Source organism: Musa acuminata, chromosome BXJ3-9 (assembly GCF_036884655.1).
Source record: "Musa acuminata AAA Group cultivar baxijiao chromosome BXJ3-9, Cavendish_Baxijiao_AAA, whole genome shotgun sequence".
NCBI lineage: Eukaryota > Viridiplantae > Streptophyta > Magnoliopsida > Zingiberales > Musaceae > Musa > Musa acuminata.
The window spans coordinates 43,361,900-43,386,650 of NC_088357.1; the positions used below are offsets into that span (position 1 = coordinate 43,361,900).

At 40.9% G+C, this 24,751-nt stretch overlaps 4 protein-coding genes across 9 annotated transcripts; 2 read left to right on the forward strand and 2 right to left on the reverse strand.

Annotated features, from left to right (window-relative positions):
• Window positions 1–3,796: 3,796 nt before the first annotated feature.
• LOC103998979 (type I inositol polyphosphate 5-phosphatase 2-like) lies at window positions 3,797–8,323 on the reverse strand. Of its 2 annotated transcripts, XM_018831441.2 has the most exons (10): window positions 7,388–8,323; window positions 7,184–7,283; window positions 7,009–7,089; window positions 5,838–5,925; window positions 5,615–5,719; window positions 4,790–5,537; window positions 4,531–4,715; window positions 4,348–4,456; window positions 4,136–4,284; window positions 3,797–4,040 (listed from the first exon to the last, which is right to left on the reverse strand). In XM_018831441.2, exons 1-10 carry the CDS (start codon window positions 7,415–7,417, stop codon window positions 3,851–3,853), a joined length of 1,785 nt encoding a protein of 594 aa, XP_018686986.2. In that variant the 5' UTR covers window positions 7,418–8,323; the 3' UTR covers window positions 3,797–3,850. The 2 variants fall into 2 exon arrangements, with proteins under 2 accessions (XP_018686986.2, XP_065023887.1); XM_065167815.1 differs by lacking the exons at window positions 7,184–7,283; window positions 7,388–8,323 and having other exon boundaries at window positions 5,843–5,925; window positions 7,009–7,036.
• Window positions 8,324–9,327: 1,004 nt separating this feature from the next.
• LOC135648463 (vacuolar protein sorting-associated protein 55 homolog) lies at window positions 9,328–13,717 on the forward strand. Of its 5 annotated transcripts, none has more exons than XR_010500967.1 (6): window positions 9,328–9,484; window positions 12,334–12,490; window positions 12,571–12,610; window positions 12,687–12,765; window positions 12,851–13,105; window positions 13,307–13,717. XR_010500967.1 is itself a non-coding variant. In XM_065166189.1 (6 exons), exons 3-6 carry the CDS (start codon window positions 12,392–12,394, stop codon window positions 13,041–13,043), a joined length of 411 nt encoding a protein of 136 aa, XP_065022261.1. In that variant the 5' UTR covers window positions 9,332–9,484; window positions 12,067–12,121; window positions 12,334–12,391; the 3' UTR covers window positions 13,044–13,266. The 5 variants fall into 5 exon arrangements, 4 of the variants coding, with proteins under 4 accessions (XP_065022260.1, XP_065022261.1, XP_065022262.1 ...); XM_065166189.1 differs by lacking the exon at window positions 13,307–13,717 and adding an exon at window positions 12,067–12,121 and having other exon boundaries at window positions 9,332–9,484; window positions 12,851–13,266; XM_065166188.1 differs by lacking the exon at window positions 13,307–13,717 and having other exon boundaries at window positions 12,851–13,266.
• Window positions 13,718–15,528: 1,811 nt separating this feature from the next.
• Window positions 15,529–16,687, forward strand: LOC103998760 (uncharacterized). The gene has a single exon (XM_009420337.3). The coding sequence runs from the start codon at window positions 15,676–15,678 to the stop codon at window positions 16,573–16,575; it is 900 nt and encodes a 299-aa protein (XP_009418612.2). The 5' UTR covers window positions 15,529–15,675; the 3' UTR covers window positions 16,576–16,687.
• A 2,323-nt stretch (window positions 16,688–19,010) lies between these two features.
• On the reverse strand, window positions 19,011–20,556 carry LOC135648698 (B3 domain-containing protein Os03g0120900-like). Its single transcript, XM_065166591.1, has one exon. The coding sequence runs from the start codon at window positions 20,112–20,114 to the stop codon at window positions 19,344–19,346; it is 771 nt and encodes a 256-aa protein (XP_065022663.1). The 5' UTR covers window positions 20,115–20,556; the 3' UTR covers window positions 19,011–19,343.
• Window positions 20,557–24,751: the final 4,195 nt, after the last annotated feature.

Here is a 24,751-nt window from a genome sequence, read left to right on the forward strand (position 1 = left end):
CATATTACTCTTTATATTTAATAATTTGATCCTTCGTATCATCGATTATACTAACAGAAAATATCGAATGTGTTATCATATATAAAAAATATTTTTTTAAAAAATAATTTTATAATTATTATTTTTATCATCCAAAAATATTAATTTTACATAAGATAATTTTTATAAAAAATTAGTTATTTTTCTTTGACTTCGTCTTCTCCTTCGGTTTTGTTATCCTACTTTATTTCTCTTTCCTCTTACATTTTTCCTTTACCCTTTTCAATGTAGGAGTTACGTCTATCGTGCACTGTTAGCTTTGGGCTCTCTTAGAGAAGGAAGATTTTTCCAACGACTTTGAGTTCGACGTTGAGATTGACGTTGCCATGGTCAATCCTTGCCCATCGTGCCTATGTCGATTCGAGAGTATAGAAGAAGGTTATATACTCTAACCGCGACAACTTCATCGGCAATTGGGTGGGTTGGTCTTGACATATGCGGCTATCATGACATCTTCTGCATCATGTGTTAGGATCGAGAGCACTAAGAGGGGGGGGGGGGGTGAATTAGTGCAGCGGAAATCTTTCAGCGATTAAAAATGAAAGCTGCGTTCGTTTGATAAAAACTATTTTGATGCAAAAGCCGATTCTAAGAATACTTATGATTAAGTGCAGTTTATGTCTAAACACAGTTTGCGTCTAAATGCAGTTTGTGTCTAAATGCAGATTGCGTCTAAGCGCAGTTTGCGTCTAAGATCATATTGCGTTTGAGCGCAGTGCAGTTTGCGTCTAAACGCAGTTTTACGTCTAAACATAGTTTTACGTCTAAACGTAGTTTTACGTCTAAACGCAGTTTGCGTCTAAACGCAGTTTTACGTCTAAACGTAGTTTTACGTCTAAACGCAGTTTGCGTCTAAACGCAGTTTTACGTCTAAACGTAGTTTTACATCTAAACGTAGTTTTACGTTTAAAAGTAGTTTACGTCTAAAACACAGTTTTACGTCTAAACACAGTTTGTGCAGTTTATGTCTAAACGCAGTTTTAAAGGGATCTGAACTTAGAAACTTCGTTCATAAAAGCGCAGAAGACAGTTTTGCAGAATCAAAACGTAAACGTAAACTGTAATGTATGAAAACACCGATTTACGTCTGAATGCAGATTCGGAAAGATCAGCACTTAGAAACTTGTTCGTAAAGGCGCAGAGAGCAGTAGCTATGTAGGAGGTTTGCAGTAATGATAAAGTGCTCAAAATAAACGCAAACCAGAGATTTAGAGTGGTTCGGTCAGTCTTGACCTACTCCACTTTTGGCTTCCTCCACCGACGAGGTCACCGACATCAACTAGAGGCCTTCCTTCAATAGGCGAAGGCCAACTGCCCTTTTATAGATTCACTCCTTTTGATGGGCTCAGGAGACAACCCTTACAAGACCTTTATCTCCTCTCTTTACAACTCAAGACTTGAAGAACAGAAAGAGGAGAACTTTAGGACTTTTCACAAATTTGAGCTCTTAGAATCACAGAAAAGATCAGAATTCGGTGTAGGTCTGTTTCTTTTCAGTGTTGAATGGATGGGGTATTTATAGGCCCAAACCCAATTCAAATTTGGAGCTCAAAACGATCAAATCCCGGAATTCCGGGATCAGGCGGTTGCACCTCCTGACTGGAGAGGTTGCACCGCCTGGCAGAGCTCGAAGACTGAGCCCAGGCGGTTGCACCTCTGTGTCAGGGGCGGTTGCACCTCTTGAGTCTGGCTCGGAGACTGAGCCCCAGGCGGTGCCACCTCTTGACTGAGGCGGTTGCACCTCTCTGCCAGAGCTCGAAGACCGAGCTCAGGCGGTGCCACCTCTCTGTCAGGGAGGTTGCACCGCCCAGTCTAGCTCGAAGACCGAGCTCAGGCGGTGCCACCTCCTGGCTGGGGCGGTTGCACCGCCCAGTCTCGCTGGGAGGCTTAGCCCAAGCAGTGCCACCTCCTGGCCTAGGCGGTTGCACCTCCTGGTGTAATCAGGGTCCGAATGGTTGGCTCCATTCGGCCCAATTTCAGTCTTTCAGGGGCCCAATTGCCCCAAGATTAAGCTAATGGGATCACCTCCCATTTTCCAACTTAATCAACGTGCTAACTACGATTAGATCTAAGACAATTTCTGCAGCTTTGCTTCGGTGCGTCAATCGCTTCTTCCGGCGAGTTTCCGACGAACTTCCGTCGATCATCCGATGAACCCTCGGTGATGCTCCTGCGGACTTTCGGCAAACTCCTGGACTTTGCGACGATCCACTTGGCGAGTTCCGACGAGCTTTGCTTGGCAAGCTTCTGGACTTCTCGGATCTGTTCTTGCAGAACCTCCGACGACCGTCCGAACTTCCGTCGAACTCTCGAACTCCTAACGTGATCATGAACTTGACTCCGGCGCAACTTTTGCTGCTTGTATAATTTTCATCGTAGTTAATCCTGCACACTTATCTCAACACATAGATTAGACAACAAATGACAATTGACTTCAACATCAAAATCCGAGATTCAACATCGTGATGCTTAACAAACCCTTGCTCAATGTCGTCGTCGATGTCAACCTTAATAGTGTCGATACCTCTTCGCAGAGCTCAAGCTCTTGAGTGACATTGCCCATGTCCGTATCAACTCTAGTCACTTTTGTAGCATCATCGTCCAAAACATCTCTCATCTCAAACTCCTCCACGAGCTCGACTCTAGCAACAATCGCTTCATTAGCTTGTTCCCGGACGTTGCCCTTCGCCTACCATTGCTTAAGTACCCTGGCCTTCAATTCAATGACTTTAGAGGAGTGCTCTTCAAGAAGGAGCTCGACATCATATTCTTGAACGATAACTATTTCAGCTCTTTGATGTCTAACAACTTTGGCAACTCCAAAGCCTTCATCGTCATCATTGTCAACAATAAAATCCATGGTTGCCTTCAAAGCAACATTGGCAAGATAGCGACCACCCTCAACGAGAACGATGAACAAGCTTTCAAGATTTAATCAAAACTTTCTCCTCCTAATAGGCCATTCAGGAGGATAACGAAGTCAAAAAAGGATAGTGAAGCTTTCACAGAAAATATCTTTAAATTAATATTTTTGGACGGTGAGAATAATGGCTATAAAATTATCTTTTTATTCCTTTTATAGCATATCATTTTCTGCACATGGAAACATATGCGATATCTTCTAGCAAAAGAGTTGACAGCATGAAGAGAAACGAGCTCGACCCTAGCAACAATCGCTTAATTAGCTCGTTCTCGGACGTTGCCTTTCGCTTACCATCGCTTACAACTTTGGCAACTCCAAAGCCTTCATTGTCATCATCACCAACAATAAAATCTATGATTGCCTTCCAAGCAACATTGGCAAGATAGTGGCCACTCTTAAAGAGCTCGTTTTGATGAACAAGTGTTCGAGATTTAATCAAAACTTTCTCCTCTTAGTAGGCCAATCAGGAGGATAACGAAATCAGAAAAGGATAGTGAATCTTTCACATAAAATATCTTTAAATTAATATTTTTAGACTATGAGAATAATAACTATAAAATTATCTTTTTATTCCTTTTATAGCATCATTTTCTACACATGAAAACATATGCGATATCTTATAACAAAAGAATTGACAATATGAAGAGAAACGAGATTAAATGTTTCACTTGCATAAGTATAAGGACCGTAATGCTAAGTATAGCTAACTATATATATATATAAATAAAATCTTTATTTTGCTTAATTTGATACTTTAATAAAATATATATATATATATATATATATATGAAAATTTTGGCATTAGATACCCCCAACATATGCATTTGATCGCAATTGAACTCAAGAGAAGAAGTCAGAAATCTTCATCATCAAAATCAAAACTCCTATCTACAAGTTCTTCTCAGATATCAACCCAGCAGTGGTGAAGTTTAACACCCTCTCCAATTTCCTCTGGTTAAGGACTTCGACTTCTACCAGGAACACAGAACTAACAGGGCGGTGATCGGAGAGGCTCTGCTCAGATCTCCAGTACGATAGCTGTTTGATTCCCTTCCCCAACCACACAATGCGATCGCACCTGAAAGATCATGCAAGACACGGTTGGCTTCCTTTGAAGCACAGGAAGATACTGGAGTGTACCAGAGAGAGAGAGAGAGAGAGAGAGAGAGATACCACGCAGGGGACCTCCTTTTCTCCCCCTCTCTTGCATCCTCTCCAACATATCTGTTGGAATTACTCTCGTACTTGTAGGTGGGTGGAAAAGTAATCAACCCTTCCTTCCATCCATCGAATGTGTGGCCACTTCTCAGCTCGTTGCTCAGCTGCCACAATGATCGAAATGAGATCATTTCATCATCAGCATCGCAAGGAACATGCATCGGTACCTGATCAAACTTCATGAGCTCATCCCACCGTCGTGAAGCAACCAGACCTCTGATCTCAGCGTCCGGCATTGTCAGGCGATAGTTCAAGTCCCCCAACCAGAAGATTCGACTGTTTCATTCATGAGATCAAACCGGGGAATGCTATAAGCGGACCAAGAACAGCTCCATGGATATAATACTTACTCATGAGACGGAATCGTCTGTGGATGATCGGCATTCATGGCGGATGCGAACCGCGTGCGCTGAAGGATGTCGTAAACGTCGGAGTTCCGCTTGTGTTGATCCCCCTCCTTGTGGCCGGACGTGAGGTGAGAGCAGACGAAGCACAGACGCGTTTGGAAGAGAGTCATGCTCACAGAAACCGATCCCTGCACCATTTCCATGGAAACAGCTGAGCACCGGATGTTTGCGCTACGATTCCGGAGAGGAGAAGACACGACACCTTGTTGCCCATGTAGCCCAAGAGTCCAACGCCCACCGGTGAGACCTTCAGGTTGTTCACGTGCCTGCGCAGCCTCCGGCACACCCAGACCGAGACGTAGATGCCCACCATCTGCTTGCTGACGACGCGAGAGTATCTGGAGCGCGGCCGTGATCTCTGTTCGTCCGCGTCAGCTTCGTCGCTCTTCGCTTCCTCTTCGGAGGACCTGTCGGAGATGTCGTTCACGGAATCGAGAACATCGGCTGCCACTTGCTGCTCTGACCACAGCATTCCGAGGTTCCCCGAGCTGTGGCACACTCTCTTCAGCCCTGCATTGATGGCCAGATTGCAAGGCTCCAACACCTGAGCCTCTTCCAGCCAATCCAATCCGATTCTGGCAGAACTGCTGAACACCCTTCTCAGTCTCTTGCCGGATGTCAGCACTTGATGTGGCGTATCTAGTGAATACTCAGGCCAGTCTAGCTTGATGCCACCATCACTGGTGTTGGTCTTCTTCCGGTTGAGCTTACCGTAGTCGTCGGTGCCAGTAGTCAGTAGAGATGCTGCCTCCTTGTTGTCTGTGTCAGCATCAGCAGGAGTTGAGGACATGGATGCAGCCGAGGGAGGAGCACTGTAGCTTTTGCAGAGTGCCTTGGGCTGCAAAGACTTGTTGAGTGTTCTCCTTATGATCTCCTCCCACTTCTGGATTGGCCTGTTGTCCTCAGCTCCGAGAACATTGCCGGCATTCAAGGGGACTACCTCTTGGAAGCTGCAAGAGGAGATCACTTGAGCAACTAGAAGATTGTTGAGTGACAGATACAGTTTTGATGATGAGCATCTACTTACCCAAGAACATACATATCAGCAGGTTCTTTGGTGTCAAGCCATTCATCAAGCTCAAGATCCCCCACTGGGAACCTTCCCGCGACGTTCCATGTGCCGACCATCACCCTATCGATCGAAGAAGGAGAACAAACACCGATCAATACTCCGAGTGTTGTGATCCAGTTTTCTTGAGACTAATGGTGGACCAAAATTTCAAGAACTCGATGGGGTATCAGATCCAAACCTCACATCTTTGTTAGTTATGTAGTTAAAACGCAGAGTTTCAGATTTTCTTCTCCGAATTCTTGACAATGGAATTCTTGTTTCTGTTTCTGGAGTGTTTGACACAAGAACAAGAAGTCAATTCACGAGAACAAACTCAAGCAGATCTAACCAAGTGATTCAAGATATTGGTAAGTAATGTATTTATAATTGTTTCGCAGAAAAATGCTATGTATATATATATATATGGTTTCTAAAAGCTCATATCCATGGCAAGGGAATTCTTGTCTCTGTTTCTGGAGTGTTTGACACAAGAACAAGAAGTCAATGCACGAGAACAAACCAAGCAGATCTAACCAATTGGTAAGTAATGTATTTATAATTGTTTCACAGAAAAATGCTATGTATGAATATAGTTTCTAAAGCTCATATCCATGACAAGGGAATTATTGTCTCTGTTTCTGGAGTGTTTGACACAAGAACAAGAAGTCAATGCATGAGAACAAACTCAAGCAGATCTAATCAAGCGATTCAAGAAATTGGTAAGTATTGTATTTATAATTGTTTCACAGAAAAATGCTATGTATGAATATAGTTTCTAAAGCTCATATCCATGACAAGGGAATTATTGTCTCTGTTTCTGGAGTGTTTGACACAAGAACAAGAAGTCAATAATGCATGAGAACAAACTCAAGCAGATCTAATCAAGCGATTCAAGAAATTGGTAAGTAATGTCTTTATAATTGTTTCACAGAAAATGCTATGTATGTATATAGTTTCTAAAGCTCATATCCATGTTCTACATGATGCTTATCAGTGCTTCATCCAACATGATTTTGTTTTATTCTTGCATGGTTGGATTACATGAAAATTTCTTCCAAACTTGTAGGAGCACTGAGTAAAATCTGGGGTCAAATTCCAAGTCCTGTTTACTACAAGATCTCAAACATGAAATTGTTGGAAGTCCAATGAAATCTGTACCAAACAATACATCTAAACCTGATAGTGGTTGTGAATAGTAGCTAATCCTTCTAAATCAAGCTGTATCATTTTTTTCAACCAATGCTTGACTTGTTGCAGGACATGAGAAATATATTGCTGAAGCACAGCTAATGTAAACATCAAGAGATCAAAATTCTGGCATGGAAAACAAGAAACACAGTCCGTGATTCCATCTATCGGTTTGTCGGTACCTGATGCATGAGGTTTGTATTCATCTTTGCTTCCTACTGCTTCAAGAAATGAAGCCATGCTTGAGATCCTTGCATCTTGGACTGTAGAAGAGTAGCACGCAAGTAGTTTGAATGGCAGTGTGATCAGCTTGAACAAACTAGAATTGCATCCTCATTAACATTCATCTAAACTAACCATCATCGTCGCTCTCGGTGTCGACCTCATCCTCGCTGAATTCATGCACCTTTGGCTTGATGTTGAGCCACTTCCTCATTACTATAGAGGGCCAGAAGGACTGATCACAGACAGAGCAGCAACAGCACAAGCAGAGCAGTTAAGACCTTGTCACCGATCAACAAAAAGCAATTCAACAAACACTGGACAGGCAAAGAGCAGCACCTCAGAGCGCCGGCCTTTCCTGGTTCTCATGGTCTCCTCTCCTCTTCTACGACTCGGATCGGGGTCTCGCGAGCGGCCCAAGTTACTATAAATGCAGAGTGCACCGACGACATCAAATCAAAAGAAGAGTCCTCCCCGATGGCGTAACCGATGACCTCCAATCGATGCTCGAAAAAGGAGGCAACGTACGACCAAAAGGTGCTCGAGAAAAGGAGGGGCGGCAAGCATGTGGCGGAGGCGGAGACCTGGGCGCCCGAAATCTTCAAACTTGCTGACTCCACGGATCAACCAGAACCGCGGGATCTGCTCGCCAGCTTCCTCTCCGTTTCCTGGCTGTGCTGGGCATCGTCGTCGGCACAGAAAAGGATGCGCATGTCGCTCCAACAGCGATCAACTTGGCCAACGCAGGTCATGCGCGGTATGAACCGTTGAGCGAGTGGGAAAGACAGCGACCGGCACGACCGCTACATCTCGAACTAACCGAAAGCGACCGGGGCGCAGGGGACGGAGGTGTAGACATGGAACAACAGTAGGAGCCAGTCTGCTCCACAACTTGGAAGCCCATGGATGGAGCCAATGGGTTGGAGACAGCTACAGGAGGCAATGGGAGGTGCAGAATTTAGAGCAGCGAAGAGTGTAGCCATGCACAAGGCAACAAAGAAGAACAAAGAAGGAAGGTGGTGGTGGAATATTATGTACAGCTACAAGGACAGTGATACTGTGTTGGACTTGTGCGCTCATATATCCTATAACAATAACTGTTCTATGGCGGTGTATGCCTGCAGTTGCAGATATCAAAAAGGACGACGTAAAGAGGAGAGGAAGAAGAAAGTTTCTTCCATCATGTCATTCATTGGCTGATGGTGTGAGTGAGACTGGCAGAGGAAAAGTGTGGCTGAGGTGGTGGAGGCATGCATATAAACAGCACATCCATGGCAGTGATGTCTACATCAACTTTGGAACCAACACATTCCCTTTTGCAGGACTTCATCCAGCCTTATCTTCTACAGGCAAAACTACAACCAGGAGAGAGAGAGAGAGAGAGAGAGAGAGATGACAAGCCATTGGTTATCTGTGTTCATAGTTTTAAGTAACATCTATCAATCAGCCTTCTCAAGGATCCAATGAAAGGTGTCTCTCAACCTACAGATTAGTTGAAGATTATAAACAGAGACATAGATATATACACTTAATTCTTTCATATCTTAGTAGAAACACCATCAAAAACATTCTTTAAACCATTTAGTCTGAATTTGTGAACAGACCAATTACTGTTATTATCTCCTATCTCTAATGTTATTAATAAAATATTATAAAAATAATTTATAATTTTTTTTATTATTTTTCCTTAATCTATATATTATTAATTGTGATATTTTATTACTTGTCCTATGTATTTAATTAATTATTAATGAACTAAGCATAAAAATCATAATATACTATAGTTATATAAAAAATTTAATATCAAAAACTAATATCAACCAAATATACAATACATATATTTGAATGTTGTTCATAAAGTTTTTATCTGATTTATAAGTATATTATCATCGGATCTAAAAGCTATACGATGTCGATTTATAATAAAAGTTAAATTCATCTTCTTTTCTTTTACTATTATTTATTTGATTACTAGGTTGATTTGTTCCTGGGAGATCATATCCTATAGCTTAAGCGAGAATAAAGAATATAAAATAAGTAATTATAATAGTCTTTCTATTTTCTAAAAAAATCTATCATAATTAAATTTTTTATTAATCAATAATGAGAATCCATGTATAATAAGACCCTAAAACACACAAAATTAATAACAATATAAAGATAATATATTTGATTTATGCTCGAACATTCAAAATAAAGTTTTGAATGCAATAACAAAGAAACCATTTGTCAAAACTTAGCCTTCATTCATATCCTATATATAGTCTCACTTCTGTTAGGGCAAGTCGGTACGCGTATACGTCTCTCTCTTTCTGGTTGCTTCGTCAGGTGGAGGACAAACGGAGCCCGTCGGTGGCTTTGACGGCACTGCCGACGAAACCCTAGATCTACGAGCCCGAATCCTTCCGGCGGAACCCTTTCTTTCCTCCCGTTGTAGTACGCCCCATGATCCCTTTTGCCTATCGTGATATGAGTTGGTTTGATCAGGGTATACCGGTTAGGCTATGGAAAAGGATGCAATCTTCTTTTGGTTTCATCATGCGAATAAACTGGTGATTCAGTCTGTTTCATCATGCAATATTTATTTGAATTTGTTATGAGGTAGAGAAAGTAGGAGGAATTCTTATGTAATTTGATGAAATAGGATACTGACATAGTGAGGTATTGTGTCTGGTTGGACTAGCTGTAGCCTGCGAGAGGGTTTTTCGAATGTTTTGTTGTTAGCAATTCTGTTTAATTGAGATGAACGATTTGATGACCAGACGATACAGAACAGGGTTCTAGACATAAGGCAGATGTCTTTAAAGAGCAGATTAAGATGATACATTTCTTGAAGCAGGATAGGGAGAATGAAAAGTGTGGCTGCTTTAATAGTAGAGAAAACTTAAGAAAGATCCCCAAATTTGGTTGAGGAGAAAACATTATGAATCTATCGTTTGAGGTTTCTTTGTTTAGTTGCAGGATAAGCTATTGTTGTGGCATTAGATTAAGAATATAGGAAGTCTCCTTGTGGATTGCATGCGATTAAAGACTATGACACAGTTCAGACTATAAGAATTGTTCAACATTAGCAATCAACTCAGCTTGGTGTTTGGGCAGCAAATTGATCAGGAGTTTGCATGTACCGTACCATTTACAACTAGAAGGTGGTACCTTTCTTATGTTATGGTGGTGAGTACAAAGCACTGAAATAGTGACCTCCCAATTAAATCTGAGAGTGTAAAAATTTTAAATTGGGTTAGTAATTATTGCTTGCATTTTTAATTACCTTATGTTGTAATTTCTATTTAAGATGCCTTTATTTCAAAGTCTAGGATCTCTTAGAAAGTTTGTGTGGTTTCTGGTCAGCTGGTTTATGTGGTTAGATTAAGTAGTTTTAATCTAAGGTATCATGCTCTATCATACTGTATCCTGTAAAAGCTGAGAACAGTTACTGTCTGAATTCAATACATTCTTTTGTGTGGCATCCAATGTATTATACTTGAATCAGTATTCTTTTAATGGTTGGCCTGTGTCCATGGTGCTAGGATTAGACATTGTTGGGAAAGATGTCTATTGGAATTCTAAAAGAAGTGTCGGGCAAAGTAGAGATTGAAATGATGGGAGAAGCTTTTTGGTATTATTTACAATTTGATACATCATGAAGCCTTAGATGGTGATAGTTTCTTTTTGGGGCAACAAGTTCTACATGCATCAATTGTTGTGTTATATGCAAGGTCTGCCGTACCGGATCATACCGCTCGGTACGGGCGGTACATACCGGTCCGACAGGCCAGCGGTATGCGAACCGCCTTATATCAGTCCGTACTGTAGCTGTAGTACTGTAGCTGTAGCACCTGGGTGTACCGAGCGGTATACCGTACCGGTACTGGTACCGAGCCCGGGTCGAAACGCCGGTACGGTACGGTACGACTGACCTTGGTTATATGGTTGTGAAAATGCCATTGCCAGAATGAAAAGAAAGGGTTCCTGTTATCTATCATACTATGCATACTATCCTACACATATTAGTCTGCAATCTAGTTAACTCTTTCATTAGTTGAACCCATAAGCTACTCAGTTTTCTTTGTTTCTTGCACCTCTTGACATGAACCTGTGAGGTCTGGTCTTGATCCGAATAGGATAGTTCACCTATTTTTTTTAGACCCTTAAGGTTTCCTGGGGAGAAGATTCTATTCAGAAGAGTTTGGATTTGGAAGTTAAAAGGCTTTAAAAGAGTTGTTAAATTTTTAATTTATTTTTACATCACTCAACAGTTTCATCCAGAAATATTGGGCCATTGTGGGACCATCAAAGTATTTAAATCTATCCGTTAGTTTTTTTTTTTGTATAATATGTTTATACAATAGTTATTTACACAGTAATATTTTTGTATGATTTGATTAGTATATATTTTCTAATAATTATATCATAGTTCCATTTACTACCTGTTAATTTTCATTTGCGCCTTTTATATGATTTTATGGTTTATATTTTAATTATAACTATCAATATAAAGTTATTTAACCTACAAAATATGATGGTAAACGAATATTTTATTGTATTAAAATATGTTTTCTCAAATTTGTTTCTAATTTGAATCTTTAACAAATAAAGTATGACAGGAGCCTCAAGCAGTGGGTCACCCTCTTTTGTTTTGTAGTGATCCTTTAATCCCTTTTTCATATTATTTTCTTGGTCAATCCTGATCTGAGCAACTTTGATTTGGTTGATCCAATGAATTCTGTTTATATCACATGTAACTAATCTTGATGCCATTATTGATATTGCAAACTATACTTGAACTATAAATTGAGTGGAGGCTTCCATGGATGACTTTGTTCAAGAGACATGCACATTACTTTTTTTCTTATACTTACTCCTCTATTTCTTTTTTCCTTGTTTGTTCTGCCAACATGCCTCTTCAATAATACTACATTTGTTGACCCTCTCTGGATCCTGCGGGGGCCTTTTGCAATGGGCCACTTGGTAACATGCCTGTACACAACCGTTCCATACCCTGCATCACTGATATGTAGGAGCATGCTGTCCAGTGGGTGGTGTTTTCTAGCTACTTCCTTTCCTCTCATATCAGTATGTCTAGTAGCTGTTCTCTGCAATTCTCTCTTTCTCATTTCTAGCTTTTGGTTTGGTAGTATAGGCTTAAATCTACCGGAAATATGGGATGTCTGGTCGTGTTATCATATGTTACTATGTTACGTAAGATGTAAACCAGCAAGAGATCTTGAGTTAATTCCTTATGCTGTGATGCTTAAGGAAAACTATATTGTGATCTATCTCCACAGGTTTTGAATTGTTGATTTCTTACGCCACTGAGCTCACCATTGATCGGTAAAGAAGACAATGGCGGGTTTATCCAACAGATTGACTGCTTGCCTGCACACTGGGCAGCTTGCTCTTTTGGCAATTCTGGTCTCTGGTGGAATAGTATTACAAATTTTGGTGAGTATACTCTAGATGCTAGTCTATTACATTGCTTACAACTGCATCTCTATATTCTCTCTTGTTCATTGTGATTTCAGGCATGTGCTTTATACAATAACTGGTGGCCTATGTTAACAGGTAATGGAGTAATTGATTTGTGAATATATTGACAATGAATGTAATATCTTGGTAAGTTTGTGAAATTTTTCTGCAGCCTTGATGTATGTGATCCTTCCTATGCCATTGCTGTTCTTTGGGGGTTCCAGCTCACTCATGTCCGGTGATGGAGATGGGTTAGTACTTATTGTTCTAACAAGAACGACTTTTTTGCTTTCCTAGATCTGAGATAACAAGTTTCTTGCCTTCCATGCTTACCAGCTGGGTGAATTTCACGAAATTCTTGACGGGAGCATCAGTTGTAGGAAGCATCGCGATACCCTCCATATTGAAGCATGCAAATCTCATTGGATGGGGTGCTCTGGCAATGGAGCTGTCTTCATTCGTGGTCTTTGGTGTGGCGATCTTGTCGTTCCTTCAGATGAGTGATCGTGACGAGTATAGTTACTTCTAATGCTTGATTAATAGCTCATCACGGAATTACAAAACACCTGTTTATTCCCCTCATGTACAGAGGTGCGCTTTCCTTTCATTGAGAAGAGGCAATTGCTGCTTGTGAATTTATGCAACTGTGCTGCCACACAGTTTGTTACTAGATTTTGTTTTTGTTGTTTGAAAGATGTTGGGAATAGTATTATACCTTTTGATTATTGGAATAAATTATTTTTTAACTTTAATATCACATGTTACAAAAGGTTATTTTTTCCTGTGATACAGACAGGAGATATGGCACTTGCTGAAATATCTCTGCAAGGTTTAGAAATGCACAACAAGATTCTAGTAAAGGTGAAAAATCTGAGAGGACACTGCAACTACTATTCTGTGAAGGCATAGGTTCCAAAAGATGCTAGCACTGGTTATGGTGTAATAGCTATAGGCATGCACCTGCTATGAATTCATTTGAACAATGTAATAGAAGCTCTGTCAACAGGAAACAATTACATATGAACAAGTGAGTAGATCATGATAGTCAAAGACATCAGAGTAGATATTGAGAACCAGGTAATTGACCTTGTTGTCTAGATAAGATTTTCTATTGAGCTACCACTACAAACTGCATTAGGTAAACAAAAGTTGTATTAGTTTAGGCATTATGAGTTAATTTCTTGTATGCAAACTTGATCCTTTTCAGGGGACCTTCTTATGAAATGAACACAATGTTATTGGTAGGTCAAATATCCTGCCACTGATTCAGTATTAATATATATATTTAGTTGAGAAAAATGTTGAAGGATCAGTCCTAAATTGCTGATGTGTCATTGAAGAATTGAAGTGATTCGTATATTTGCATTTGGACAAGTGCCATTGTAATCACTTCATCAGCTAACTATCATTTAAGGATGATGTTAGTATCTTTCAAAAAAATAAATTATGATTTTATATTTTTGACTGAAATTAGCCAATGTTGATTATAGTTATGATAAACCTGAATTATTTGAATTAAAATTTGCAGGAGGGATATGTGTGAAAGATCTTAATATTGTTCAAAAATATATCTGAATGTGAAAAGGCTTAGGAAATTGATGTCAACCTTCAACCTGTGACCTAAGTATTATTCTACATCATTTTCCCTCCTCTCTGGGCTTCATGGTTGGCAGAATTCCCTCATTGGCACGGAATCTTTCTTGTCAAACTTGACCATATTTAATGTAGGAAGGTTGATGATGGAGAGTGATGTTTTGTTTGAGAAACTTCTTAGAATAATTGCAATCTCTCACTAGAAGAAGACAAAAAAAAAAGAAAAAAATGCAGTCCAAGCCATTGCATATTAATGACATGTATTTTTTTCGTCTCTTCTAGATGAGGTTGACTTGACATCATGCACTTCTGACACGGTAAGAGTCACAAGTTGTGACCATTGACAAGTGTGGAAGGCAATTCAGAAGTAGTGGCCTATAATTGACATGGCTTCAGATGGTTGACTAATTTGCCATGTTTCCATCACAATGAATTCAACACCAAAGCATTGATGGGGCTTCATGTTGACTAGGGTGCGGTAGAACATTCTTAGTTTTGATCACATGAATACAAGTCCATTGATGGGCCTACACGTTGACTTTGGTGGCATAGAACATTCTTAGATTTGATCATTTTAATACAATCCACTATACATTGGTGATGATTTCATCCTTTCTTTTTAAGATATCTTCAAGAAATTAAGTTAGTATTTTTTTTCCTAGTTTATTATCCTTAAGCTTATATTAATATGATAAAATTGGACAAAAATAAATTATTGTGTATATAGGTTTTACCATTACTTAAAGAACAAAAAGTCCCAAATCCACCAAGGTGATGATATCTTGCACATAATGTGTATGGTCACAGTACAAAGATTTATGTCAATAATTTAAACCCCAAAAATATTGATTTTATCCTTTATTTTATTTATTAGACATTTTCCCCCTTCTTCTTTATTTTATTATTATTTTTAAATATTTTAAAATTAACAGTTGTTTACTCAATAATTAATCTCTTCTCCGATTGTTTGACTTCCACCTATTCTTTCAGGGGACCAAATTACCTATTAAATCTATTATTAATTCTATTTTGTAGTTTAAATCCCAACATTTAATGCGCATCACAAAATTGACCCGTCGGCGTATACCCACGTCTCACCCTTCTCGACGGAAGTGCTTTTGGTACTCAGGACGCTTCGCGTCGTGAATTACCTGCTCTGTAAGTGGAGACAGCGGTGGACCCCAGTGACGAGAAGCGTTGGGCCACGAGAAGTACGTTAAGAAAAGTATAGTTCGGTCTCGTTGGCAGATCTCTTTCCGACTCCGCACGGGTCACCCCTAAGAGCTGCACGGGGTGACGTCACGTCTCTAAGCCATGTGGTATCGCGCGTCAGAGGGAGGACCACGTCACCTTTCATTTGTTTCATCGGTGAACAACTCCTGCTGCGTGAATCTAATTAATCTGGCCGATCGAGAGCCCTACTTAATAGCTCGAGACTGGAGGACGCGACGAAGATATCTCTCTCTCTCGATCTCTCGATATTGTGTGTGGAGAATCGACGAAGAAACGAACCTTGGGGCTTGAATCTGGCGGTCGATGGCCGGAGGCCGCAGCTGGTGGCAGCGGCGATGAAGTGCAAGGAGCATCCCTACGAATTGGGCGCCGGCGTCTGCGCCTCCTGCCTCAGGGAGCGCCTCCTCGCTCTCGTAGCCGCCGAGAACGAGCTATCCCCCCACCGCCAACCATGGGGTTTCGACGCGCCCACCATCGCCTTCCCCCGGTCCGTGTCGCCTTACCTGCCACACCGCCGATCCGTCGGTTCCGACGCCTCGCACCACCACGACCCCAGCTTCTTCAGCACCCCCGGGCTCGGCCACACCTTGGATGGCGAATTCGACGGCGGTCGGAACCGGAGGTCCGGGCGGTTCTCCGTCCTCAAAGCGCTCTTCAGGCATCACACATCGGAGAAGGGAGAGGACGACTGGGTGCCTCGTAAGGGCTCCGGACCGAGATCATGGTTCTCGGCGCTCGTTCGCCTCCGCCGCCGCAGGAAGAAGCGGCAACCGGAGCCCTTCTCGGCGGCAGAGGGAGAGACGGCACCGGAACAGAATACGAGGTCGTGTCGGTTGGTGCAGCGGGGGATGTCGCCGGCCATGGAGGACGAGGAGGAGTCGGACGCGAGCGGGTACACGAGCGAGTCCTCGAACGGGTGGAGGCGTCCGATTCCGACGCGGCGGATCTCCGCGAGCAGCCGTCACCGCCACCGCCACCACCAACAGCAACAACAACAACAACAACTGCGAGGCGTCGGCTGCGTGTCGGGGTTTACGGTCCGCCTGAGCCCGCTGATGAGGTCGGGCGCCAGCGGGCGGCACAGCCAGGTGTCTGAATCGGCGGGAGTCTCCGGTGAGCTGCGATACCCGGCGAACTCGGTCCGCCGGGACCGGCGCACTGCCACCGGATGCGCTCCGCTCGGGCTCGACCCGAGCCGGTCTTGGAAGCTAGCCGATTTCGGCCGGTTCAAATGACGATTCTGCCCACCGCTTAGCATAACAGAAAAAGAAAACGATTTACTGTGAATTAGATATCTTTTATTATAAATATTCATATTTATAATAAAGCTGTGATATTGAAAACCTCCGACTTAGAAACTTTGGCGGGCTAACTCAAGTAACACTACCATTCTTAATAGTAAGATCTAAGATACATGGGAGATTCTTTACAATACTAATTCCGATGAAATGGGGTACAAATTTATGGTGTAAGTTTATCGGTGTATTCGTCAATTATTTCATCAAATTAAACTATGACAAATGATATTAAAATAGATCAATAAGAATGTAAAGTAGTGTTTGTGAATCTTGTTCCCTTTCCTACTTATAATAAAACCTAAGGGTCTTTAGACTTCTCAGTCAATTGCCTCCATCTTCCAAGTATCTGAGTAACCTCTGGCAACACTTGTGCCTAAAATAAATATACTTTACTGTTTAACAATGACACAATAGAATAGAAAGGTATCCTTTGAACACTATCAGTCTTATCACAAATTGCATCACTCCATTTGAGAACCATTTACTAATCATTTTCAAGCTTAACTTGAAGATCATGTTGTTCATGAGTTGATGATTTCAGTTGAAGGCTAAAGATTGAGTTATTGTGGTAGGTTAGAAGCTTAACACACAAATCAACTATTTTTCAGGATATGTAATGTTGATGAGGTTTCTTATTGAGAATAAACAGATGGAATTGTCTTTGTAAAATTAGCTTCTTCTTTCTTTCTTTTTGATAGAATGCTCATTGGTGTTTACCATTCAATACCTTTTAGAAATAAAAATAAAAATTTTGAAGTCAATAAATGTTTTTTAATTATTTTATCATCAAGTCAAATCAATAATCATTAGTTTTGTTCGGGAGAAAGAAATTTTTTTAAAAAAATCAGATATCGATAATAAAAAATATATCAATAAATCGATACAAGATTAATATGGCTTTGACACCGCCACTACCTATTTTCGTAAAGAAAAATTAAATTCTTGACATAGTAATCAAACTATTGATAAACCTAACTCAAACATAATTCTCCTTGTATATCTTCTTATATAAGATTAAAAAAAAAAATTATAGCTTTTGTCTACCGACGTATTTATAGAATAGTCAAATTTTAATTTTAAAATTTCTTCCATGTTTTCTACTAGGAATCTTTGTTTTATTAGAATAATTAAATCTAAAAATCTAAAAATACTTATCAATCCCAACAAGGTTTACTAAAGGATTAAGGTTTTTGTTTCAAAAGTTAGTTTCTTTAAGATTTCTCATGATAGAATTTAATCCAAAAGCTGATATAAAACTAGAAAATTTTGTAATGCAGTTAACAAGTGAAGAAGACTCGAAGAAAATTATTCTACTAAAGTATTTGCATGAAAGAAAAAAGAGGATTTGATGTGTGCTGGAGAGGAGCTTGCTGCATTTTTCCAAGCAATTTTGTGTCCCAAAATATGACATTCATGCAATCCATATGATCAAAGAGTATAAACATTTGTGTCTGATGTGAGTGTATCCATGTTTGCTCCTGAGATACATACATGTATCATGAAGATACAAAACATTAGGAAACCTGTAACTCCTAATATTTTCAGCTAAATAATTTATGACATCAAGAAAAATTAAGGTATGCAATCATCATGATGGAATGAGAAGTTCATGTATCCTCTCAACAATTAGACTGTCCTCTTTCTTTCTCTCTCTATATCTCTATGGCATACACAGAGATTAATCAAGTGATTTACAGAAGCCAAATGCTTGATTTCATGTACCTCAAGAGCAGTGTCTAAGAATGTGGGGTAGTCCTAAGGATGAATAAATGAACCCTAGAGGGAGTGTTGAGGAACATCCTATATATAATGATCACAAACCTTGAAGCAAACATATGTACATGCTTTCCCTTTTCATGTAACTTGCCATTAATGTTTTCATTGCCTTGTAAATGTGGCAGAAAACCCCCTAACTACAATTTCAACAGAGCTGAATCCTTCTGTTCCTTTGTGAATTGATCCCACAAGGATCTTCTAATGTATATCCATGTTGTCTGTACCCCATTGAGAGCAGTGAAATTGAAAGGACTGATAAAGAGATGATGAAACCTTGTGAATAGCACATGATCTTGTAATATTAAGCTTCAAGTTCTATAGAGACACTGCACACCGTCTGTGTGTTCCATGCAACCATATCCACCAATTTGAAGCATTGCTAAACCAGCTTAATCAACCATTAAAGCATAAACAAACAAGAAAATGGCAACATGATAGATGAAAGAATTGGGAGATCCAACCTCAAGTGACCCTAACATGCTGCCAAGCTTGCTGAGTGTTTGGAACATGCAGGAGAAAGCTGGGAGAACCCTAGCAAAAATGACAAGGGAAAAGGGTTCCTCAAGAAAGAGCAAGTAAGAACATAGTCCAACTACTGAACCAAAAGATTGGATTACAACCTCATGTAGTTAGATGTCTTGACATATATGTGATTGGAGTCTGTAGCTCATATCTAAGATAGAAGAGATACAGCAATCATGTCTTTGTTGACATGCGACCCAATCCTTTCTCTCCTCTCATCCAAACTCATACTCACAGCAAGAGATTAGAATTATTTCTTAGGCTAAAGATGGCAAGGAAGACAAAAAGAATGATAGGATCCTGCAACCTCTTTCTATGAAGCAACGGCATGATGGCTGCTTCTCTCCCTTTCCTTCTTCCTCGTTGAGTGGTGGCTTGTTTGATCATGCTTCCAGTGGAGGGAGAGTTTAGGCAGGACCAGCAGTGTCCATGGAGGTCTCTCCATGGCCATCCATCTCGGAGCATTCGAGGTCGACTCCGAACAGCCGGACTCGCCTTGGCTCGGCCATGCGACGGCGCACCGGCACTGATTCCAGAACTAGCGGCGTGCCGGCCATTCCACCACCGACTTGCACCCTGGTTTGCTGCGGCGGCTGGGGCATCGCTCGATGAAACAGCTGTGGCCGCCCGAGGTCCGCAGCACCGTGCACGGCGGGCATAGTGGGTGAGAAAAGCTTACCCCAGGGTGAGAATTGCAGGACGGGAAGGGCCGGGCGTCGCCAGGTTGGTTCGGGCCGGTGCCAGTCGATGAAGAAGCGGCCGTGTCCAGACTCTCCGGCGGTGGCACGGCTGAAGGAGACGGTGTCTCCGGAATCGAGCTGCTTGTCCTTCACGAACCGGCTCCACCCCTTGGTCATCACGTAGCTCTGGCTGCTGTTCCAGTACGAGTAGCGGAACTCCCAGTGCTTGCCGTTGGGGTCCTCGAAGCAGAGGTGGATGCCCTTGTCCGCCGACGAGGGGTCGAGGGGGAAGTACTTCTCTGCGTAGTGCTTGGGGATCACAAGGCGGTTCAGCTTACCGACATCGCTCGGTGTGACTACCTTGTGGAACATGTGCTCGCGCTCCACGGGAGGAGCGGAGCAGTCGGCAGCATCAGCATGACCAAGCCGAAGGGAGGAGTAGGATGAAAGCGAGGTAGAAGCAGCGAAGGGGATCGGCCTAAATACCTCCATATTCATGCCACCTTTTTTCTTCAAAGGATCCAAGAATGACACTGCTGTCCTGCTTCTTTCTTACATGAGAAAGATGATTCCGGAAAGAGATCAATCAGGAGAGGATGAAGGAAGAAGACGAAGAAGAAGAAGGATCGGAGATCACCATGTCTGTACTCCCTTATGGAAGGATGAATATGTCAGAGAGAGAGAGAGAGAGAAGGTAGGGTTACTACTGTTTGATTCTTCGCTTTACCAACCTGATCCTGCATGCCCCACAAGGTTCCCTGAACAAGGTAGGGATGCTTACCTTCAACCTAATCGGAAAAGGAGAATGGGAAGACAAAGGATGGAGGTAGCTGAGAGAGAGAGAGAGAGAGAGGAAGAAGGAAGACAACAACAGGAGACCCTAGGAATAATATGACACTACTAACCCTGCAGAAACCTTGTGCATTTGTTTACTCCATGACTGCAATTGCAGCTCCCTAATGTCAACTAATTAAGATAAAAGTATCATCGCTACATTGGTACTTGTATGGATAACCATCACAACATGTGGTGCACGCACACAAACACACACTGCACTGTCTTCTTGTTTAGCTGTGGCTTCAACATGGGTTTGGTGCTGTGGCAGAGTCAGTGGAGGGGAGAAAGACAACACGGATCAATAGATCTGACATGGTAGGAACAACATCTTGTTTCCCGAACCTGTGATGTGATCCAGACAATTGACAGAGATTCCAAGAACATTATATTTCATTGTCATCAGAATCTGCAAGTTTATCCACAGTGAAACTCTTCCTGATGCCATTGCCATTTCTTGATCTCAAACGGATCGACATCTCGGTCTTGAAATGTTCTTTTTGTTGGTTGAATCACAATTATTTTCCTCCATGACTTGCCCAAAAATATATCATATTGTTGGATGCCAGAGATCTTAAAAGACTTGAATGTAGCAAATCCAACACATCTCGAGCTGGAAGTATGGCATTAAGAATCTGAAGAACACTGGTTAATCTTTAGCTTTCAGGCTGTCAAAAGACAACGATGCATGCCCATTAGCCCTCATGCATTCGTTGCTAACTGTGCCTACAACTCAACCTTCGGAAGAGATGTTGTCTCGAATCCAAGAAAAGAAGCCTTGCTAAGGAGAAAACAAGTAAGCATTATGAAAGGCATTTAAACTGCAATGTCATGTTTAATGGAACATGTAAACTGCCATAAGATGAACCGAGAAGAATCAGACCGTATGATACGGGAAAGAAATAGAGAAGAAGTCTCAGTCATGTTCAAGCACACAACATGGGGTGTGGCAGCAGCCAACAAGGAACAGCACAAAGTTCTCTTCTAGTTTAATGGGATGATGATGCCAGCAGCTTGAAGAAGCCTGACGTTGGTTTATGGATCCTAACAAAGATTAGGATGACAATAATTAAGGTTTTGCTAGTTGACTTTGAGATCAGGAAAAGTCACTCCACCACCTCCCAATCCCACTTGCAGCGCACACCCCCAAAAACCAGCTACAGCTTCTTCTTCTTCTTCTTCATCTCCTCCTGCTGCATTAGGTTGGATCAACACAGCCATCTGTTCATGAGCTTGTCTTAGACTTGCAGGTGTGGTTATTTATTGGGGTAGTCTCCATGTCATGCAGGTATTTGTACTTGTAGGTGTGTCGACTTCATATCTTGGCAGAAGTCATGTAGTACATTTTATTGTTGTGTGCAGTAGGCACTGGGTAGGGTTAGAGAGTGCCTATTTATTATGAACACATGTGAGCCAAAGGGAATCAATCCTTATGAATCACCACATGCAAACATTAGGAAGTCTCTTATGCAACTCTGCTGGACATTGGTTGGTAGAACCAATGCTTTAGCATTTCAAACACAGGAGAAAGAAGGAGACTGTGCACTCTTTAGAATACTCTAATTAGATTGTTAAGAGAGAGAGAGAGAGAGAGAGAGAGAGAGAGAGAGAGAGATTCATCTCAGCAATCTAATACAATTTATGCCCAACACATTGGAGCATAGATTAGAATATGATTTAATAGGTCATTCCTTATATAAAAAATTAGTGAGGCTTCCTGAACCAATCCTTTTTATCCTAAAAACATCTCTAAATGCATGAAACAACACCTTCATTTGCTAGTAAAAACTTCATTTACTAGCAGCTTCTGTTTAGAGAGAGAATTTTTGGTAGATGAGATTATTTTCCTAGTATGACCACAAAATTCTCTCTTAAAGTTTCTACACTTTTTGTGAACTTAGATTCAGTCAAAAAGGGAAAGAGTATTTGGTGCTTTTCAATCTTGCAAATGGGTGAGTGGCTGTGTTCATATCGTCTCACACAGATTAGCTAGAAATAATTAGATACATCCTTTTAAATGTCTTTCTTCTGTGCTTGTAAATATATATGTCATTTTTTTTTGTACTTTAATCACTTCCTCCAGCTGCTCTATTTAATATCATATGTTGAATTGGGATGAGATCAAGACATCACCTTCCAAAGGGAATCTTTGGCATGGCTTGATGATATAAGAGTACCTGATATGCCAATGAGTACATCATACAAGAAAATTACAAGACATGAAGTCAGAATCAAGTTAGAGAGAGAGAGAGAGAGAGAGAGAGAGAGAGAGAGAGAACTAAATACTAATTTGACATGGATTTCTACTTGGAAGCATTACACGATATAGTCTCAATTAATCTCGTTGAGACATCAAAAGAACAGTCCCAAATAATGCAGAGAAGTGATAAGGACTCATAATTGCCTTGTATACCTCTTACACTGCTCACAAGGGAATCCACAGAACCTCTCATGTGATAACAGTGGCAGACCAAAAAAATCTGGTTTCAGCCTACTAATTACTTAACACGATCTCTTTTTTTTTTGTGGTCAAAACAAAAAATTAGCTACAATATCGAGTCCAGCCTGCTTGTGAAGTACAAGAGGATTTGGTGTCAACTAATTAGCTACAACAATATGGATCCAGGTTTTATAATTATGCTTGTAAGAGAAGATTAGAAAGAACAAATCAGTTTAGTAGCATAGAGAATTATCACTTGTGTGGCTTTTATTGTGTGTGTGTGCCCTTAGAGCTTGTTGTTGTATTGAAGGGTGAGCTGGGGACCCTCCTAGGTGTGTGAAACTGTGTGTATGGGTGACCTACTTTTTCTAGTTACCATGGCAGCCTCCACATGCTGTCAAAAGTATCACAATCAATGTTGCCTAATTACAGCTTGTTGATCCTTGGAGATCATGCATTAAATGACTGGTTGGGACATGGACCACAGAGACACCAGTTAGATGATTGATTCCACATACAAAATGCAATCAGTGGTGTCACAAAGAGTTTCCTTCCATTGTTTTCTTTTTCTTTTTTTCTTTTAAATAATATCCTCTTTTCATTTGTGAAACTGTCTTCAATTATTAACATGTCCACATACCTTCTCACTCATGTATCTTTTTCAAAAGGCGCATTATGGTTAGTAAATGTGAAGTGCAAACCCTAGCCAAGTATCACAGGGAGAGACAGGAAAATTCTGATAGGAAACCTAGGAACCAAGTTAGGTCATGACCTTTAAATAGTTTGGCTGGTGGGCAAAGCAACCTTGCCTACCCTTCCTCTCTCTTCTCTCCATCACCAGTTTGTTTCAGAGGGGAGGAACTTGTCTTACTACCCAAAATGTTGTGTTGTGTCTATCATACTCCTGGGAAGTAGACTAGGGACCATACTGTGCAATCATCCTCCTCTTCTTCAGACACCATAACTTTCCTCACCATTACTGTGGCACTATCCATTCTCATGTATACAATTGCTTATCTTTTTCCATATTCCATTTTGCATGTAGCATCCATTAATACACACCTACAATCGTGTCACCACAGCCTGCATGCAAGGCACACACAAAAGCCAAGGCTTGTTCTGCTTGCAAGCAAATAGGTAATATATGAGTGACATCAATCTCGAGGAGAAAACAAAACAAAGTGCGAGCTCATAGTAATCTACTGCTGTTACCATTCTATTATTTATTAAGTCATATCAATCTTAAAGAGATTGAGTGGGGAAGAAGAATGTGCCATACTTTTCTTGTTCATAGCTTCTGAAGAAAATAATCACTGCTGCGAGTTAGTTGGTGTTACCAGCTGTTACTGCAAAAGTGATTCATTGATGGCTTTTGAATGTTGTCTGAGTAGTACCATTGGCTCGGTACAATTTAATACCGACACTGAAAGAAATGAAAGGCTGGTATCAGATGGCAAGAAATAATTAGTGCTATTCTTTTCTCCACCATCATGGAAGGACTTCCCTATCTTCAAACAACAAATAATTTACAAAAGGAAGTTGCAGAAGAATTCTTGTGGATTCACACTCAATAGTTATCAATGTCACCAACCTCGGTGCAAATCTGGACAAGATCATCGTTCATTCAGTAAAAAAAAACAGTGGAGAAGACATGAGCATTGTGACTGAAATCCTACTTTAAAGCTTCCAACATCATCATATCCTGTTATTAATTGGACCAGTTCATGTGTTTTTTCAGTCTTGAAAGTAACTAGAAAGGATAACCTTATATACAACATAATTGTGGCAGAGTATCATGTAACTCTTAACAGGAAGAGAACACAGGAATACTCCAAAAATTTCACAAATGATGACGCAACTT

Coding starts and splice junctions, on each gene's coding strand:
- LOC103998979 (XM_018831441.2), bottom strand. CDS start 7,417: ATGAGAACCAGGAAAGGCCGGCGCTCTGAG. Junction 7,284..7,387: donor GGAAAGGCCGGCGCTCTGAG/GTGCTGCTCTTT, acceptor GTCTGTGATCAG/TCCTTCTGGCCCTCTATAGT. Junction 5,538..5,614: donor GCTGATATGTATGTTCTTGG/GTAAGTAGATGC, acceptor CTCCTCTTGCAG/CTTCCAAGAGGTAGTCCCCT.
- LOC135648698 (XM_065166591.1), bottom strand. CDS start 20,114: ATGAATATGGAGGTATTTAGGCCGATCCCCTTCGCTGCTTCTACCTCG.
- LOC135648463 (XM_065166188.1), top strand. CDS start 12,392: ATGGCGGGTTTATCCAACAGATTGACTGCTTGCCTGCACACTGGGCAG. Junction 12,491..12,570: donor GAATAGTATTACAAATTTTG/GTGAGTATACTC, acceptor TTGTGATTTCAG/GCATGTGCTTTATACAATAA. Junction 12,766..12,850: donor ATGTCCGGTGATGGAGATGG/GTTAGTACTTAT, acceptor CATGCTTACCAG/CTGGGTGAATTTCACGAAAT.
- LOC103998760 (XM_009420337.3), top strand. CDS start 15,676: ATGAAGTGCAAGGAGCATCCCTACGAATTGGGCGCCGGCGTCTGCGCC.